At 43.0% G+C, this 21,186-nt stretch overlaps 1 protein-coding gene across 2 annotated transcripts in view; it reads right to left on the bottom strand.

Moving 5' to 3' along the window:
• Positions 1-21,186, bottom strand: part of LOC110521692 (carboxyl-terminal PDZ ligand of neuronal nitric oxide synthase protein) — a 234,343-nt gene that overhangs the window by 21,945 nt on the left and 191,212 nt on the right. For both annotated transcript variants that reach the window (XM_021599470.2, XM_021599469.2), the window contains one exon: positions 4,054-4,215. In XM_021599470.2, coding sequence (XP_021455145.1) covers positions 4,054-4,215 — 162 coding nt within the window. The remainder of the gene's footprint in view (positions 1-4,053; positions 4,216-21,186) is intronic.

Consider the following 21,186-nt stretch of genomic DNA (forward strand, 5'->3'; position numbering starts at 1 on the left):
GTAAAGATGCCTTAATAGAAAGTAAAAGTGAAAGTCACCCAGTAAAATACTACTTAAGTAAAAGTCTAAAAGTATTTGGTTTAAAATATACTTAAGTATCAAAAGTAAATGTAATTGCAAAAGTATATTTAAGCATGAAAAGTATAAATGATTTCAAATAGCCTATATTAAGCAAACCAGACGGCACAATTTTCTTCTATAAAATTGTTTTATTTACGGATAGCCAGGGGCACACTCCAACCCTCACATCATTTTTGGACTCATTAGCATTCATTGGTGCTCCAGACTTGCAGGTGTCACTGGAAGTTCAATACAGTTTTAACTTGTTACAGCTAATTAGAAACAAATGATTGAGCCATCAATTAGACCAGGCTAGAGTAGATGTAGTGCTCATTGGTGCTGATGATAAATGGTCAAGTATTCATTGGATTCTTGTCCACCTCACTCTAACTGGAGCCGACTTGGTGGTTAGCATCCACCCACAACTTAGTCTTCAGTCTCGATTACACTACATCTACTCTAGCCTGGTCTAATTGATGGCTCAATAATTTGTTTCTAACTAACTGTAACAAGTTAATCTTAAGGATCCCGTAGGATCAGTGTCCCTTTACTGGGACGGTTGTTGCTAACGTGTGCTAATGTGACAAGAATGACGTTGTAAGTAACAGCAAACTTTCCAGGACATGGACATGTCTTATATGGGTAGAAAGCTTGCATTCTTGTTAATCGAACTGCACTGTCCAATTTACAGTAGCTATTACAGTGAAAAAACATCATGCTATTGTTTGAGGAGAGTGCACAACAACAAAAAACTTATCACGGCAACTGGTTTGATACATTCACCTCTGAAGGTAAATAATGTACTTACATTCAGTAATCTTGCTCTGATTTGTCATCCTGAGGGTGCCAGAGATAAAATGTAGCATAGTTTTGTTTGATAAAATCCATTTTTATATTAAAATGTAGGAACTGGGTTCTACAGTTTGAACCCCTGCTGTATCTAATTCCCATGTCCATGCCTGGGATTTGTAGAAGGAAAGTTCTCTTTCAATGCCAAAAATACTGTCTGTGGTTGTATCAGAAGAGGCAGGGCTTTCCCCAGAGAACCATCTCCCACCACACTGCTGGATAAATGAATAAACTACACCATTATCTCTCATCGCATAACATCAAAGGCCTAAAATGAAGTAGACTGTGACATAAGACTGTGTATGGGAGACAAAGTGTCATAAGTGATTTTCTACTACCTTCTACGAGGTCCGTGTGTGAGACTGTCAGGCTTGTTGCTAACGCTTTGACTGTGTGTGTGTTCTACGAGGTCCGTGTGTGAGACTGTCAGGCTTGTTGCTCACGCTCTGTGTGTGTGTGTGTGTGTGTGTGTGTGTGTGTAAATACAGTAGGTTGAGCACAGTTGTGAAATTGTTGCCACTGGTCTCCAGGCGCTTCGTGTGCTTGTGTGTGTTTGTTGATTCCGCACAGCTAGTGTGAGGAGCGTATGACCTATATGTCCCAACTAGGTAAATGAAAACCAATCTGACGTTATACAATAGTAACCGGAGGTGTGATCAAGTCACTATTATTCGAGCCACAACCAAGTCTCACGTCACAAGGTCTGAGTCTCAAGCCGACTCCCGAGTAGAACGGGTCAAGACTCGAGTCAAGTCAAAGTCGTGCATTCTAAGAGCAAGTTGAGTCACAAGTTTTCAAGTCAAGTCTCAAGTCAAGTTTTAAAAAAAATCTATACATTCAACGACTTATTGAACCAAAAACCTTTGTATATTTATTGAGGCTACTAGGGGTTGCACAGCAGTCATAAGGGCATGAAATCAGCAGAAGATAAGGCAGGTTGATGTGCTGAGAGTGTAGATTTATTTACAGGTCTTGGTGATCCAATGGTGAAAGCGCCATATCATACAAAATATACAAGTAGGTTTACCAAATACACACGGGCAATATTGCGAAAGAATTAGCCTCCGTAACTGGCTTAACCTGTCCTATTTGAACGGACACAGGGAGAGGGCAAGGCTGTACAGCGTCCCCTTGAGAAACCACATTGAATCTGTCTAGCAGGATCTCAAACAGGTACACTTATTGTACATAATATAAGCACTTGTTCCCCAGGACCATACAATTACCCTATTGGCAATTACAACCAATAAACTGGTCCTATAATGTAAAAATGTCTATGTGTTGCAAAAAAACGTTAGGGGGGTGGAATGATGAAATGCTAGAAATTATTGTATTATTATATGTTGGGGCTCCCAGCGGTCTAGTGCAGCGGTCTAGGGCACTGCATCTCAGTTCAAGAGGCGTCACTATAGTACCTGCTTCAAATCCAGGCTGTATCACATCCAGACGTGATTGGGAGTCCCATAGGGCGGCGCACAATTGGCCTAGCGTTGTCCGGGTTTGGCCGGTGTAGGCCGTCATTGTAAATAAGAATTTGTTCTTAACTGACTTACATAGCTAAATAAAGGCAAAAAAAATAAAATAAATTAATATAGATTTACCACATAGGGCCTATGCTTTTAAACATGTAAAAGCAGCAGAAATCATTTCAACAAGAGAAAAAAAGCACTCTTCACTGGCGTAAGTTTGGAGAGCGAAGTAAACAATGAATATTCTTGATCACCAAACAATTTTTGGAGCTGCATATTTATTTATTACAGCAATCCTCTCTCTCTACAATTTGACGTTTGCACTGCACTCAATCCTATAAGTATACAGCAAATCAGCAATATGTTCGCTAGTTCACCAGACCTGTGTTGATAGACAGTTTGCTGGTTCAATCAGAGTGCCGATTTCACTAGCCAATTTGTTGCAGTTTTTTTATGTTACAAGGGCAATGCTCCGGCTACTGTCTCTGGCTGCGTGTGGAGTAATCCACGTAGACTGTTCCACAAAATGAGTGGCAAAACATTACAAACCTGGCCAGATAATTTCAAGTCATCAGTCTCAAGTCCAACTCAAGCCTCAAGTTATTTTTATTGGCTATCAAGTCGAGTCTCAGGTCATCAAATTTGTCCACAAATTCTGATAATAACACATCTGAAACCATTCTACTCTCTTGTTTAAACAGTGCAGCACTCTAAAGATGACAGTAATTCAATAGGCACGGTGGGTCAGACTTTATCTGGATAGTCCAGATAGTCTATCTGTAGATGCTGTAGATGTGTTCATACTACTGTATCTGTTGATAAGCAACTGTTTGCTAGGGTCAAGTTTAGACTAAGGGTTAATCATGTTAGGGTTGGGACTAGGTTTAGGGTAAGGGTTAATTTTAGGGTAAGGGTTAAGGTTAGGGTTAGGTTTAGTAGATAGTTGAAATGTCACTGATCGTCTGTAGAGAATCTACAGATGGACTTTCTAAAACGTTTTACCGCATGGTGTATTAATCATGTTTTGTCAATAATTATGTAAATAATCCTCATGCTGAGCTGGGTTACTGGTGAGTAATTGGTATTTTGTGTATTATTTTGTATGTGTGTGTCACGTCCTGACCTTAGTTCCTTTTTAGTGTCTCTGTTTTAGTTTGGTCAGGGCGTGAGTTGGGGTGGGCATTCTATGTTTTGGCTCTGTGTGTTATATTTCTAGGTGTTTGGCCTGGTATGGTTCCCAATCAGAGGCAGCTGTCATCGTTGTCTCAGATTGAGAACCATACTTAGGCAGCCTGTTTTCCCACTATGGTTTGTGGGTAGTTGTTTCCTGTTTTGTGTTGTGTCACCTTGCAGGACTGTTTCGATTTTCGTTGTTTCACGTTTGTTATTTTGTGTTCAGTTGTAATAAATGTAACATGGACACGTACCACGCTGCATTTTGGTCTGATCTTGACTATACTTCCTCAGACGAAGAGGAGAATCGTTACAGAGTGTGTGTGGGAGAGCTGGTGTTAAAGTCAGATAAGTCACACATATGATTTATAAAGGTTAATATTAGCAAAGTGAAGAGCTTTCAGACAAACAAGATAGTAGCTAGGAAGGGAACAACGACCAGCTCACTATAGTTCAAACAACACCATCTGTTAACCTACACAAACATGTGTCTCAGTACTACCTGTGCCACAGCTACATGTGTCTGTTGCTGTTGTTGCTGTAGTTGTTGCTGTAGCAGCTGAATCTGGTGGTGGACTGACAGGGGAGCACTGTTGAGCAGAGTACCCGACGACGGCAGAAGCATCCTGGGGGACGCCAGCAACAGAGAGGCCTCCTCTGGAACCTGCCATGGAGGAGAGAAGGTTAATGATGAATTGATGGATTGAGAGGGAGCCATCAATACAAGGAGAGAGAGGATGGAAGAGGTAAGGAGGAGATGGAGATAGTGCCTTCAGAAAGTATTTCCACACTTTTTCCACATTTTGTTGTGTTACAGGCTGAATTTTAAATGTTTGACTTTTTGTCACTGGCCTACACACAATACCCTATAATGTCAAAGTGGTATTATGTTTTTCAACTTAATTACAGACGAAAAGCTTTAATCTTGAGTCAATAGGTATTCAACCCCTTTGTTATGGCAAGCCTAAATAAGTTCAGGAGTAAACATTTGCTTAACAAGCTTTAATCTTGAGTCAATAGGTATTCAACCCCTTTGTTATGGCAAGCCTAAATAAGTTCAGGAGTAAACATTTGCTTAAGTCACATAAGTGACCCTCAGTCGAGCAGTGAATTTCAATCACAGATTCAACCACAAAGAACAGTGAGGTTTTCCAATGCCTCGCTAATATGGGCACCTATTGGTAGCAGACATTGAATATCCCTTTGAGCATGGGGAAGTTATTAATTACACTTTGGATGGTGTATCAATACACCCAGTCACTACAGAGATACAGGCGTCCTTCCTAACTCAGTTGCCGGAGAGAAAGGAAACCACTCAGGGATTTCACCATGAGGCCAATGGTGACTTTACAGAGTTCAATAAGTGTGATAGGAGAGAACTAAGGATGGATCAACAGCATTGTAATTAGTCCATAATATCCAGGCAAAAGAAAACTTGGTTCAGTCTGCTTTCTACCAGACACTGGGATATGAATTCCCTTTTCAGCAGGACAATAACCCCAAACACACTGCAGTTGCTTACCAAGAATACAGTGAATGTTCCTGAGTGGCCGAGTTACAGCTTTGACTTAAATCTGCTTGAAAATCTATGACAATACATGAAAATGGTTGTCTAGTAATGATCAACAAACAATTTGAAAGAGCTTAAAGAATTTTTAAAAGAATAATGGGCAAATATTGTCCAGATGTGCAAAGCACTTAGACTTTCCCAGTAAGACTCACAGCTGTAATCACTGCCAAAGGTGATTTTAACATGTACTCAGGGCTGTGAATACTGTATGTAAATGACATATTTCTGCATTTTATTGTCAATAAATTTGCTCACATTTAAAAAAACATGTGTTCACTTTGTCATTATGTGGTATTGTGTGTAGATGGGTGAGAGAAAAACATATTGAATCCAATTCGAATTCAGGCTGTAACAATACAAAATGTGGAATAAGTCAAGTGGTATGAATACTTTCTGAAGGCACTGTCGACAAATAGAAAGAAAGTCAGAGAGACATATTTATACATGTTCATATTCAATGTGTTCTTTGGCAGTGTGAGTGTACATTTACCTAGCCTGGCTGAAGCAAACCATGTGACTTACAGCGCAGGGAGAGCTGTGACCACACTGGTCTGGAAAGGAGGCTGTTTGTTAATGCAATATTTGCTTAGAAATTGTGCAATGGGTTCGATTGGTTTTCTAAATTTGAAAATCCAACTGTTGTGAAGGAAAGGGCAGGTGCTCGGGAGCTGAGTGTGGCTGTGCGTGTGGGTGATTGAGTAAGAAAGACACAGAGGAGAGCCAACCAGTGTTAGCCAGACTAACATTTCCCCTGGTGATAAGCAGAGCTTAAGGTAAAACAGAGGCATTGCTGAACAGGCCCTAAGAGAAAAAGAAAAAGCCATGCTCGCTCATGCATCTACATGTCAGACAGACAACCAAATATGTCACTACTGGAATAGTATTCACACGATAATTAATTGAAAAAGAAGAACAATAGCAGCTTGTATCAAAGGCCTGGAGGACTATATTGTTTTTCCTTGAATAGCAAAATCAATCTGTGTCGGAGAGAGAGAAAGAGTTGCATTTGTGTATGTGTGTGTGTCAGACAGAGATAATTGCATAGAATATGCATTTACTGAAGAATACAGAGAGAGAGAGATTACATTTTGATGGACCTATTAGCACATCCTTGCTCAGGCCAGTTGGAGAGAGAACTGCTTCAGAAATAAAATCATATGTTGTTGAATGTTTCCAAAGTACTGTTTCATGACACAACCCACATTTCCATCCATAGTTTTTATGCGAGTCAAGTCATACCGTATAAAAAAAAATCATGACAGCTGTGATGGAAACAGGAAGTTTCTGAACATTTTTCTAAATGCTGACAAAGAATTTGTTCATTCGACATGGTGGGATATTTTTGTGTCGGTAAAATTACTCATGCGTGAAATGGCGGTGGAAATGCCTTTATGCTCAAATATTGATATAATAACCATTGTATCGAAGTAAACTTGGAGTCCCAAAATGATATGGTGTGTGGTCCTCCCACTATGACTTGGGAAAGCATGCGGTTTATTAGGCTACAGATAAAATGATTTATGATTAACTTCACAGGGTGGTGAATGTGTACAGTGATGAGCTTGATGCTCCTTTCCAATAAATATCAAGGGTCTTATTCTGGTGACATGATCGATGTAGACTAGCCTACCCACACTGTATCTGTTGGCTCACAGATATCCACAGCAAGTGATTTTTATCCACAGCAAGTGGATAAGAGGGAGTTCCATAAAGGTGAACATCTATCCCTCTCAGTCAAGCAGAAGTTTGCGACGAGTCATGCTCCTCTGAGTCTGCAGGACAGATACAGTATGATGGGTAGTTGACAAGCTGCACTAACAAGAACACAGTAGAGGTTATTCAAGACCTTTCTTGTCAGACATAGCACCTTTACACCGTTCCTTTATTCAGAAACAATCAGTGGTTTTCCTGTATATTTGAGAAAGCAGAATCATTGTTACTCATCATGATATTTGGTATTTTTTTTAGGATCCCCATTAGCTGTTGTGAAAGCAGTAGCTACTCTTCCTGGGGTCCACACAAAACATGAAACATGACATAATACAGAACATTAATAGATAAGAACAGAACTACATACATTTAAAAATGGCACACATAGCCTACATATCCATACATATACACACACAAAATATCTAGGTCAAATAGGGGAGAGGTGTTGTGCCGTGAGGAGTTGCTTTATTGCTTTTTTAAAACCAGGTGTGCTGTTCATTTGAGCAATATGAGATGGAAGGAAGTTCCATGCAATATTGGCTCTATATAATACTGTACGTTTTCTTGAATTTGTTCAGGATTTGGGGACTGTGAAAAGACCCCTGGTGGCATGTCTGGTGGGGTAAGTCTGTGAGCTGTTGGCTAGAGCCACGTGCCAAGACCTATAAGCACATTTCCTATTTAACGCAACAGATTTTGTGACAAAACTATTGGAAGAGTTGAATACAGTTGAAAATGCGATGAAAACCAATTCAACTTTAGATTTTATTCGGGAACTTAGCATTTTGTGTGCACTACGTCATCACACACTGATTTTTATCCACAGCAAGTCCGTTTGGTGAAAACACACCACTGGTGGGAAAATGCACACATTGTCCTCATGCAGATTTTTGAATACTGTATTAACATGAAAATGTGTTGCCAATTGTATGGAAACCTAGCTACAGACAACACAAAGAATGAGTTACAGGTCCAAGCTAGACAATTTTACAATACATAACGTATGGATAGTCACCATTATTCAGAGTGGTTGGGTTAAATGCAGAAGACACATTTCTATTGAATGCAGTCAGTTGTACAACTGACTAGGTATCCCCCTTTCCTTTCTATTACACTGCACAGATTCACTCTCTGAACAAACAGTTCACTCAATCCACTATGTTTGTTTAGAAGTCAGCAAATTACACCCCAAATGTATGTTCTGCCATCTGTCTTAGGTGCAGATACTGCGGCATCAACAATGGTCTCACACACACACGGCAGTCTCCCCTTGATCCAGGCCTCTGGTCTATAATGGAGTTAATGAGTGATGGTGTGTCGCTGTCTGATCTACAGGTCAATCAGGACATTACCAGACAAGCTGTTTACTCTCAACTCTTGATGAACAATGGATCTCTCTCTCTCTCTCTCTCTCTGTCTCTGTCTCTCTCTGTCTCTCTCTGTCTGTGTGTGTGTGTGTAGTGATTTCATCAAGTGTAGTACACTAGTAATGTGCGGGTCAGTTGTTTGTTTACCCGAACCTACGCAATTGCTAATAAACCATCAGCAACCGGCTGACTATATGTGATAAAGTGAAAATTTGAGGAGCTACCCCGACCCTAATCCACGAATAGGCCGATTGAAAATGCGCTATACAGTCAGATGGCAGAACTAATTTTTGACAGGGAGAGCAAGACTAATTTGTTAAAGCCTAATTTAGATATGTTTCAATTTAGAATTTCCAACATTTTGGTTGGCTATTTGTTAGTCAGCTTGTCTAAATTTAGATATATCCAATTTTATTTCTCACATGCGCCGAATACAACAGGTGTAGACTTTACAGTGAAATGCTTACTTACGAGTCCTTTCCCAACAATGCAGAGTAAAAAAGTAAGAACAATTATAAAACATTTGCAAAATTAAAAATGGAAATAGTAACACAGTCAGTGTCCCGATTTCAGTTATGTTACCATTACATTTAACCCATCTGAACAGGAGGCTACAGTTTGATGTCCCCGTCTTGTGACTCTCTAATATGTATAGCGCCTCACAATTATCACACATAATGTAGCTGGCACTGCTATCATCTTCTTTTGCCACTTAACAAAATCTTTCCCAAACATTACTGTTCTGGCCCTCCCCTCTCTTTAAACTCTCCATTTTGCAGCTTTTATCTTATTGAATTCAAATCCGACATTGTACTTTTTGCCTCAGTGGATCGACTTTAACTTTTTCTGCCCAAGTTTCCAAAAGCACTTGGCGATTGGTGTGTATTTGGCACGCATACAGACAGGCCCTGAAGTTTAGGCTTACACAGTAACGGCAGGCAAAAAACAATGAAAGAGAAACCTCAATGTAGCCTATAGATATGAATTGCACACGAATAATACATTTATGGATTTGTAATGCATTGTTTTCTTTTAATTCAACCCGCTGGATTTTGGGATTTAAATTCAACCCGCCCGCCACCCACCTTTCATCCACCCAATATTTCATGACCCTAAACCTGCCTGCTCCACGGAATTAGCTACAGGGATTGCGGATTATCAGTCAACCCGCACATCACTACAGTAAACATCTTTGTACTGTTTACTTTGGTAACTCTGGTTAAATAATTGTTTGCTTTACACATAATTTGTCAGAAGAATTGTAATAGTTTGAAGATGAAAAGAATACCTCAGCTGAAAGACTGTTTTTATGTACCAAGTACGTTTGCATAGAGAACTGTCACTGGTATAATGGTAGTAGAATTGAAGAGGGAGTGAATATAATACATGGGCAACGGTTAGGGGCGCTGGGGAGGAAAGAGAGCGAGAGAGAGAAACCTGTCAGTTTCCATAAAGGTGAACATCTATCCCTCTCAGTCAAGCAGAAGTTTGCGACGAGTCATGCTCCTCTGAGTCTGCAGGACAGATACAGTACGATGGGTAGTTGACAAGCTGCACTAACAAGAACACAGTAGAGGTTATTCAAGACCTTTCTTGTCAGACATAGCACCTTCACACCGTTCCTTTATTCAGAAACAATCAGTGGAGTTTTCCTGTATATTTGAGAAAGCAGAATCATTGTTATTCATCATGATATTTGGTATTTTTTTTAGGATCCCCATTAGCTGTTGCGAAAGCAGCAGCTACTCTTCCTTGGGTCCACACAAAACATGAAACATTACATAATACAGAACATTAATAGATGAGAACAGAACTACATACATTTAAAAATGGCACACATAGCCTACATATCCATACAAACAATTTTGAATTTTCAACACAATGTTTCTTATTAAAAAAAAAGAAGTAATGCAGTCAGTCTCTCCTCATCTCTAAGGAAAGAGTGACTGGCATGCATAGTATTTATATTGGCCCTCTGATTACAATGAAGAGCAAGACTTGCCACTCTGTTCTGGGCCAAGTAGATCTTTTTTGCAGCACATTAATCAAGATAAGACAACTAGAGCTGGCAGGACTTGCTTTTTGGAGTGTGGTGTCAAAAAAGCAGAGCATCTCTTTATTAGGGACAGACCTCTCCCATCTTTACAACGATTGAGTCTACAGTTGAAGTCGGAAGTTTACATACACTTAGGTTAGAGTCATTAAATCTAGTTTTTCAACCACTCTAGTTTTTCAACCAAACTATAGTTTTGGCAAGTCGGTTAGGACATCTACTTTGTGCATGACACAATACATTTTTTCCAACAATGTTTTACAGACAGATTATTTCACGTATAATTAACTTTATCACAATTCCAGTGGGTCAGAAGTTTACATAAGTTGACTGGGCCTTTAAACAGCTTGGACAATTCCAGAAAATTATGTCATGGCTTCAGAAGATTCTGATAGGCTAATTGACATCATTTGAGTACACTGGAGGTGTACCTGTGGATGTATTTCAAGGCCTACATTCAAACTCAGTGCCTCTTTGCTTGACATCATGGGAAAAATCTAAAGAAATCAGCCAAGACCTCAGAAAAAAAATTGCAGACCTCCACAAGTCTGGTTCATCCTAAGGAGCAAATTCCAAATGCCTGAAGGTACCACGGTCATCTGCATAAACAATAGTACGCAAGCATAAACACATTGCAGCCGCCATACCTCTCAGGAAGGAGATGCGTTCTTGTCTCCCAGAGATTAATGTACTTTGGTGCGAAAAGTGCACATCAATCCCAGAACAACAGCAAAGGACCTTGTGAAGATGCTGGAGGAAACAGGTACAAATGTATCTATATCCACAGTAAAACTAGTCCTATATCGACATAACCTGAAAGGCTGCTCAGCAAGGAAGAAGCCACTGCTCCAAAACTGCCATAAAAAAGCCAGACTACGGTTTGCAACTGCACATGGGGACAAAGATTATACTTTTTGGAGAAATGTCCTTCGGCCTGATGAAACAAAAATACAATTGTTTGGCTATAATGACCATCGTTATGTTTAGAGGAAAAAGGGGGAGGCTTGCAAGCCGAAGAACACCATCCCAACCGTGAAGCACGGGGGTGGCAGCATCATGTTGTGGGGGTGCTTTTCTGCAGGAGGGACTGGTGCACTTCACAAAATAGATGGCATCATGAGGATGGAAAATTATGTGAATATACTGAAGCAATATCTCAAGACATCAGTCAGGAAGTTAAAGCTTGGTCGCAAATGGGTCTACCAAATGGACAATGACTCCAAGCATACTTCCAAAGTTGTGGCAAAATGGCTTAACGACAACAATGTCAAGGTATTGGAGTGGCCATCACAAAGCCCTAACCTCAATCCCATAGACAATTTGTTGGCAGAACTGAAAAAGCGTGTGCGAGCAAGGAGGCCGACAAACCTGACTCCGTTACACCAGCTCTGTCAGGAGGAATGGGCCAAAATTCACCCAAGTTATTGTGGGAAGCTTGTGGAAGGCTACCCGAATAGCTTGACCCACGTAAAACAATTTAAAGACAATGCTACCAAATACTAATTGAGTGTATGTAAACTTCTGATCCGCTCGGAATGTGATGAAAGAAATAAAAGCTGAAACAAATCTTTTCTCTCCACTATTATTCTGACATTTCACATTCTTAAAATAAAGTGGTGATCCTAACTCACCTATGACAGGGAATTCTTTACTAGGATTAAATATCAGGAATTGTTAAAAACTAAGGTCTATGTGTGTATGTAAACTTCTGACTTCAACTGTATATGTTTTGACCATGAAAGTTTACAATCGAAGGATATGACATTTTGTCAGCCGGTGATTATCAAATAACTGCCTGTCTCACGGTAATTTACCGTTAATTATGTTTAGGATCTCCTGGCTTCCACAGCCACTGATGCAGACTTTTGGAACATCTACATTTAAAAAAGTCTAATAAACCTATTTAATATAGCTGTCACGCCCTGACCATAGTTTACTTTGTATTTTCTATGTTTTGATTGGTCAGGGTGTGATCTGAGTGGGTATTCTATGTTTCATGTCTTGTTTGTCTATTTCTATGTTCAGCCTGATATGGTTCTCAGTCAGAGGCAGGTGTTCGTCATTGTCTCTGATTGGGAACCATATTTAGGTAGCCTGGGTTTCACTGTGTGTTTGTGGGTGATTGTTCCTGTCCTATGTGTCCACACTATATAGGCTGTTAGGGTTTCGTTACGTTTTGTTTTGTAGTATTGTATTGGAGATTCGTGTTTCGTATTATTAATAAACATGGATCGTAAACCACACGCTGCATTTTGGTCCGACTCTCCTTCGTATGAAGACGAAACTCATTACAGAATCACCCACCACCAACGGACCAAGCGGCGTGTCAACAGGCAGCAGCAGCAGCAAAAAGAGGAGTTACGTTGTAAGGATTTCTGGACATGGGAGGAAATCCTCGACGGGAGAGGACCCTGGGCTAAACCAGGGGAGTATAGCCGCACCAAGGTGCAGCCGAAGAAGGAACAGAGGCAGCAGGAGCAGCAGCAGCCGCAGTGGGAGAGAGCGTCATGGGAGTATGAATTAGATAATGGTGGACCATGGGCTCAACCGGGAGAATATCGCCGTCCCAAGGAAGAACTGGAGGCGGCGAAAGCTGAGAGGCGCAAATATGAGGAAGTAGCACGACGGAGCGGATGGAAGCCCGAGAGTAAGCCTCAAAAATTTCTTGGGGGGGGGGCTAACAGGGAGTATGGCTACGCCAGGTCGCAGACCTGAGCCAACTCCCCCTGTTTATCGTGAGGAGCCAAGGAGGAGACCAGAACCGGTGTTGGAGGTAAGCGAAGCAGAGACTGTGAAGGAGTTAATGGGGAAATTGGAGGAGAGTGAAATGAGGGAGTTGCTGTGTTGGTGCTTTAAATATGATATTCGCCCGAAGGAGCGTGTCGGGGATTTATTGGCACCTGGGTCAGTGCTCTCTACTCGTCCTGAGGTGCGTTCTAGTCAGCTGGTGAAGACAGAGCCAGTCTCACGCACCAGGCCTCCTGTGTACCTCCCTAGCCTTGCATGTCCTGTGCCAACACCGCTCTCAAGATCTCCAGTACGCCTTCACGGTCTAACCCATCCTGTGCCACCTCCACACCCCAGCCCTCCGGTAGCAGCTCCCCGCACTAGGCTTCCTGTGCGTGTCCTCGGCCCAGTACCACCAGTGCCAGCACCACGCATCAGGCCTACAGTGCGCCTCGCCTGTTTAGCGCTGTCGGAGCCTTCCTCCTCTCCAGCGCTGTCGGAGTCTCTCACCTGTTCAGCGCTGCCAGAGCCTTCCTCCTCTTCAGCGCTGTTGGAGTCTCCCGCCTGTTTAGCGCTGTCAGAGCTTTCCGCCTCTACAGCGTTGCCGGAGTCTCCCGCCTGTTCGGAGCTGCCAGTCTGCATGGAGCTGCCAGTCTGCATGGAGCTGCAAGTTTGTATAGAGCTGCCAGTCAGCAAGGAGCTGCCAGTATGCATAGAGCTGCCAGTCTGCAAGGAGCTGCCAGTCTGCAAGGAGCCGCCAGAGCTGCCAGTCTGCAGGATGCTGCCAAAGCTGCCAGTCTGCAAGGAGCCGCCGGAGCTGCCAGTTTGTAAGGAGCCGCCGGAGCTGCCAGTTTGTAAGGAGCAGCCAGGGCCGCCAGTTAGCAGGGAGCAGCCAGGGCCGCCAGTTAGCAGGGAGCAGCCAGGGCCGCCAGTCAGCATGGAGCAGCCAGGGCCGCCAGTCAGCATGGAGCAGCCAGAGCAGCCAGGGCCGCCAGTCAGCATGGAGCAGCCAGAGCAGCCAGAGCTGTCAGTCAGCATGGAGCAGCCAGAGCAGCCAGGGCCGCCAGTCAGCATGGAGCAGCCAGAGCAGTCTGCCAGCATGGAGCAGCCAGAGCTGTCAGTCAGCATGGAGCAGCCAGAGCAGCCAGTCTGTGTCGACCAGACTCTTCCAGATCTGCCAGTCGTCCAGACTCTTCCAGATCTGCCCGTCGTCCAGACTCTTCCAGATCTGCCCGTCGTCCAGACTCTTCCAGATCTGCCCGTCGTCCAGACTCTTCCAGATCTGCCCGTCGACCAGACTCTTCCAGATCTGCCAGTCGACCAGACTCTTCCAGATCTGCCAGTCGACCAGACTCTTCCAGATCTGCCAGTCGACCAGACTCTTCCAGATCTGCCAGTCGTCCAGACTCTTCCAGATCTGCCAGTCGTCCAGACTCTTCCAGATCTGCCAGTCGTCCAGACTCTTCCAGATCTGCCAGTCGTCCAGACTCTTCCAGATCTGCCAGTCGTCCAGACTCTTCCAGATCTGCCAGTCGTCCAGACTCTTCCAGATCTGCCAGTCGTCCAGACTCTTCCAGATCTGCCAGTCGACCAGACTCTTCCAGATCTGCCCGTCGTCCAGACTCTTCCAGATCTGCCAGTCGTCCAGACTCTCTCAGATCTGCCAGTCGTCCAGACTCTCCCAGATCTGCCAGTCGTCCAGATTGTCCCAGATCCGCCAGTCGACCAGATTCTCCCAGATCCGCCAGTCGACCAGATTCTCCCAGATCCGCCAGTCGACCAGATTCTCCCAGATCTGCCAGTCGACCAGATTCTCCCAGATCCGCCAGTCGACCAGATTCTCCCAGATCCGCCAGTCGACCAGATTCTCCCAGATCTGCTAGTCGACCAGGATCTGCTGAAACCGCCAGCCAGCCAGGTTCTGGTAGTTTCTACTACCTGCCTGGGCTTCCTCTCAGTGCTGAGCTTCTTCTCAGTGCTGAGCTTCCTCTCAGTGCTGAGCTACCCATCTGTCCCGAGTTACCTCTGTCCCGAGCTGTCCCTCTGTCCCATGTTATCATTGTGGTGGGTAACCTATTTAGGGACGTTTAGGAGGGGGATTAAAACTGTCATGGAGTGGGGTCCACGTCCAGCGCCAGAGCCGCCACCGCGGACAGATGCCCACCCAGACCCTCCCCTATAGGTTCAGGTTTTGCGGCCGGAGTCCGCACCTTGGGGGGGGGGGTACTGTCACGCCCTGACCATAGTTTACTTTGTATTTTCTATGTTTTGATTGGTCAGGGTGTGATCTGAGTGGGTATTCTATGTTTCATGTCTTGTTTGTCTATTTCTATGTTCAGCCTGATATGGTTCTCAGTCAGAGGCAGGTGTTCGTCATTGTCTCTGATTGGGAACCATATTTAGGTAGCCTGGGTTTCACTGTGTGTTTGTGGGTGATTGTTCCTGTCCTATGTGTCCACACTATATAGGCTGTTAGGGTTTCGTTACGTTTTGTTTTGTAGTATTGTATTGGAGATTCGTGTTTCGTATTATTAATAAACATGGATCGTAAACCACACGCTGCATTTTGGTCCGACTCTCCTTCGTATGAAGACGAAACTCATTACAATAGCCTACACCATCATAATAAATACATTCTTTATTTCAAACAGGTCTAAAGAAATATGATATAAAAAAAATGTAGTCTATTTCAGAAGAACAGAACAGCATACTCTGAGTTGTTAGGCCCTGATATGCCTATGCCATATTGCTGTGGGCTACACTAGTTCATTTAGCAGACAAGATTTGCTTAGAATTCCATGACAAAAAAACATACAATTATTTTATAGTTTAAAGAATACAATTGAACATATATAAAAAAAGAGAATTTTGTCCAAAATGATTTCATAGGAAGTGCGCACATGCGGCTATTCTGTGTTGAACAAAGAAACTGGTCCTATATAATTACATTATTTATGCAACTTTAGTTATTTATGCAACTTTAGTGGTGATACAAACGTTGGGCTATATGTTTTGATTGTTAATACATTCTAAGGCTGCATGATGGGACTCTAATGATGATTTGAAAAAAGTCACAAGCTGCACACACTTCAGTCTCATTCACAATTATAGATTTTTTTACCCACTTTTCTCCTCAATTTTCGTTTTATCCAATTGTTAGTAGTTACTATCTTGTCTCATCGCTACAACTCCCGTACGGGATTGGGAGAGATGAAGGTCGAGAGCCATGTGTCCTCCAAAACACAACCCAACCAAGCCGCACTGCTTCTTAACACAGCTCGCATCCAACCCGGAAGCCAGCCGCACCAATGTGTCAAAGGAAACACCGTGCACTGCGCCCGATCCCAAATGAATACAACCACTTGTATTAAAAAACCTTTTAAAAGCAATGAGGCTGATTGTTTAGCTCAAAATGTTGATAAACTATTAGGCTATTATTTTCATATAATAAGCGCAACAATAAGAGTGAATGTTCCAAAATGCAATCAATTAGTGGAAAAACACTGTTCTCGAAAAGTGACAGCCAATGCGATTATACATGTAATGCTTTATCATAAAGGTGCATTTTTATGGTGAAAATTATCTTCCCCAAACTTGAAACTCACGCATAGCCTACGCTAGTTAGGCTGTACACTGGCTATAAAGCAGATTAATGAGCTTAATTTTCAGAAGTTATTTGGCCACTTTAGTTGTGATACAAACCTTATCAAAACATATAAACCAATAGGCTAGGATACATTAGGTGTGTGAATATGATTTGATAACGTCACAAAAAAAGGTATGCACTGTTTCTTGCCTTAATGCATGAACTGGGCATAATTCACAAGTGATAATACATAAGCTAATATTGTCACCCATCAGACTATTCTGAATGTAATGTTGTCTTTACATGCAGTAGTTTGGGGTCAAATGTTTGGACACCTACTCATTCAATAGTTTTTCTTTATTTTTTGCTATTTTCTATACTGCAGAGTGAAGACATCAAAATTATGAAACAACACATATGGAATCATGTAGTATTCTTCAAATAATAGCCACCCTTTACCTTGATGACAGCTTTGCACACTCTTGGCATTACAGGCAACAGCCGCATCAAGCTAAAGGCTACAGCTGGAGTGTGACAATAGTCCGGACGCTTATAAGAAATCCCGCTATGCCCTCAGACGAACCATCAAACAAACAATACAGGATTAAGATTGAAATCCTACTACACCAGCTCTGACGCTCATCAGATGTGGCAGGGCTCGAAAACTATTATGGACTACAAAGGGAAACCCAGACGCGAGCTGCCCAGTGACGCGAGCCTACCAGATGAGCTAAATTCCTTTTATGCTCACTTCGAGGCAAGCAACATTGAAGCATGCACAAGAGCACCATCTTTTCTGGATGACTGTGTGATAACGCTCTCGGTAGCCGATGTGAGCAAGACCATTAAACAGGTCAACATTCACAAAGCCGCTGGGCCAGATGGATTACCAGGCATGCGCGGACCAACTGGCAAGTGTCTTCACTGACATTTTCAACCTCTCCCTGACCGAGCCTGTAATACTTACATATTTCAAGCAGACCACCATAGTCCCTGTGCCTAAGGAAGCGAAGGTAACCTGCCTAAATGATTACCGCCCCGTAGCACTCACGTCGGTAGACATGAAGTGCTTTGAAAGGCTGGTCATGGCTCACATCAACAACATCCTCCCTGTAGAAAAGGCCCATGGAGTTGGTGGAAGAATCCTTTAATTCATGGCCACTTGCTAAGCTGGGCCAGGGGCGCTTTAATTAGGTCAGGTGGAAATGTCCGATACATTAAAAGGAGGAAATCGCCATCGCCCGATCTCGCTTTCTCTTCCTTAATAACTCCGTCTAATCCATAAATTCTGTGCGTCCATGAATTCACGTAAGTCCACGGAATCTGTAACCTTTCATCTGAACTATCTGTTGCAATCTGGAGAGGGGACCATCAGTTATTGTTTATAGTTATTACCGCGGAGCGCACGCTTCAAACCTACTGTGTAATCTAAATGGTCAATGATCACGGCCCTACAGATCATCACAGGCCATTTATGCCATCAATATATGGTTAATATGTAATGAAATTACATGAACATATGAAGACAAACTTGAAAGGGTGAAATATGAAGCTTAATTTTTTGCTGAACTGATCAATTCTGATATCAAACTGATGGGGATTAGAGATTGAATAACCGATCACTGATTTAATTATGTGTATTATTCTTCTCATGATTATGACGAATAGTGACGAGCCTAAATGACTTAAGCATGATTCCTATTGACTTGTTATTGAACTGAATTGCTGAATTACCTAATTATGTTAATAATTAATGATTGTTATGATTTGATCTTTGTGATTATGAATTTGATTGGATGTTATTCTGTTTCCTTTGTGATGCAGCACAGACTACCCAGTAAATATACCACTTCATGGTTAAAGTAATTCCTGCCTCAGTCTCATCCATTCCTCTGTCACCTGACACGTGACCACCTGTTCACCTTCACTGTCAGTCATCCTACCTGTCCAGCTACCTACACAGATTCCACTAATCTTTCATTCCCGGATACTCTAGACCCACTCAAATTCGCATACCACCCCAACAGTCGCACTGCACGCCTACCTTTCCCACCTGGACAAAATGGACACCTATGTGAGAATGCTGTTCATTGACTACAGCTCAGCGTTCAACACCATAGTGCCCACAAAGCTCATCACTTAGCTAAGGACACTGGGACTAAACACCTCCCTCTGCAACTGTATCCTGGACTTCCTGACGGGCAGCCCCAAGGTGGTAAGGTTAGGCAACAACACGTCTGCCATGCTGGTTCTCAACACTGGGGCCCCTCAGGGGTGTGTACTTAGTCCCCTCCTGTACACCCTGTTCACCCAGGACTGTGTGGCCAGGCACGACTCAAACACCATCATTAAGTTAGCTGATGACACAACAGTGGTAGGCCTAATCACCAACAATGATGAGACAGCCTATAGGGAGGAGGTCAGAGACCTGGCAGTGTGGTGCCAGGACAACAACCTCTCCCTCAATGTGAGCAAGACAAAGGAGATGATCGTTGACTATAGGAAAAGGAGGGCCGAACAGGCCCCCATTAACATCGACAGGGCTGTAGTGAAGCGGGCCAAGAGTTTCAAGTACCTTGGTGTCCACATCACCAATGAACTATTATGGTCCAAACACACCAAACACACCAAGACAGTCGTGAAGAGAGCACGACAACACCTTTTATTCCTCAGGAGACTGAAAAGATTTGGCATGAGTCCCCAGATCCTCAAAAAGTTCTACAGCTGCACCATCGAGAGCATCCTGACCGGTTACATCACTGCATGGTATGGCAACTGCTCAGCATCTGAACGTAATGTGCTACAGAGGGTAGTCATCACTGGGGCCAAGCTTCCTGCCATCCAGGACCTACTGTATATAATAGGAGGTGTCAAAAATTGTCAGAGACTCCAGTCACCCAAGTCATAGACTGTTTTCTCTGGTACCGCACGGCAAGTGGTACCGGAACGCCAAGTCTAGGACCAAAAGGCTCCTTAACAGCGTCTACCCCCAAGCCATAAGACTGCGGAACAATTAATCAAATGGCCACCGGACTATTTACATTGACACCCCCTCCCCGTCCATTTGTTTTGTACACCGCTGCTACTCGCAGTTTATTTTCTATGCATAGTAATTTCACCCCTACCTACATGTACAAATTACCTCGATTAACCGCACATTGACAAGGTACCGGTACCCCCTGTATATAGCCTCGTTATTGTTATTTTATTGTGTTACTTTTTATTATTTTTTACTTTAGTTTATTTGGTAAATATTTTCTTTGCTGTTCTTGAACTGCACTGTTGTTTAAGGGCTTGTAAGTAAGATCTCCACTTGTTGTATTCGGCACATGTGACAAATAAAGTTTGATTTGATTTAAGACTACATATATAAATATTTCCATCTCTTTCCTGGGTAGATTCTCAGAGATAGACATAAACACTTGTGGTTTCAGGGTGGTTTGACTTAGTCTATGTCTTGGGGAGAAATACACTAAACCTGTGGTTTTTGAACAAGGGCCCTCCAGCCTCTGTTGGTTAGCGAAATACCAACACATTCAGTCAAAGCACTCTGGACCACACACACTGAGAACAGCAAAGAGACCAATTTGCTGAATAAAACCCAGTATAATTTTGCCTGAGGCTGTGCAATATCCCACGGGCATCAGGAGACAGACAGATGTGCACGTACATGCTCACACAGATTCCAAGCAGTTATTACGAGCTAACAACAACACGCTAACAGGCCTACTGAATAGATTCCCAAACTTTGTCTGATCCACCACCTCCCAAGTGTGTTTAACTCAATAGAAAGAGAAAACATCCATCCTTTTGCAGAGAATGCTAAATGTGTTTACAGAAATCTAGCCCCAATTTGAGTGGAAACATTTGAATTTGCTTTTATTATTTTAAGGTAAACAAATGAGGAGAATAACATGGGGTTTGAGTTTGTGTTCTGAGGAGAATTACAACTACAACTCCTTATATGGTCAAGAAGAAGAAAAACAAAACACTTCCCAAATACCCTTAATTATTTTTTAACATGGCCAATGTTACACGCTCCATACCACCCTCTCTGCAGCATCTGTAGGCTACTTCTGCCCTTCAAAGGGGAGATCAGATGATTTGATGTGAGACAGTCATGGACATCACAGTACACATTGAGGTTCCCTTCCAAGTTTCCACTCCTTCCTTTCAGAAAACACTGAAGTACTCTCATCTCCTTCCCTTCAGAGTGCACACGGCATGTTCCAATTCAAGTCTCCCTCCCTGGCTATGGGTGCCCTGAGGGCCCTTAAGTGCTGTGGCCCTCTGCCTTTCAGTCTGGGCCGAGAGAGAGCGAGAGCAAGAAAATCAGGGTTCTGGGGCTAGTGCTGTAGCAACAGATGGCAGTGTATATAAGGCAGTATGTGCATGTGTTTACTCCCCCCAGTCCCCTCAAATGTCCTTGGCAGCAGCAGTAATCTGCACATCCTTCTCTCTGCCACCACATCCACCCAGCACCACAGCCCAACGGAGGGAGGAAGGAGAAGAAAGAGAGAGGAAGTAATGGACCCCTGAGATAGAGAAGGAAGGCTGGCTCTCTCATCCTTTAACAGTGATTACTAGCTGCTCTCTGCTATTTATGCTATTCTGACAACCTG

Source organism: Oncorhynchus mykiss, chromosome 30 (genome assembly GCF_013265735.2).
Source record: "Oncorhynchus mykiss isolate Arlee chromosome 30, USDA_OmykA_1.1, whole genome shotgun sequence".
Taxonomy (NCBI): Eukaryota; Metazoa; Chordata; class Actinopteri; order Salmoniformes; family Salmonidae; genus Oncorhynchus; species Oncorhynchus mykiss.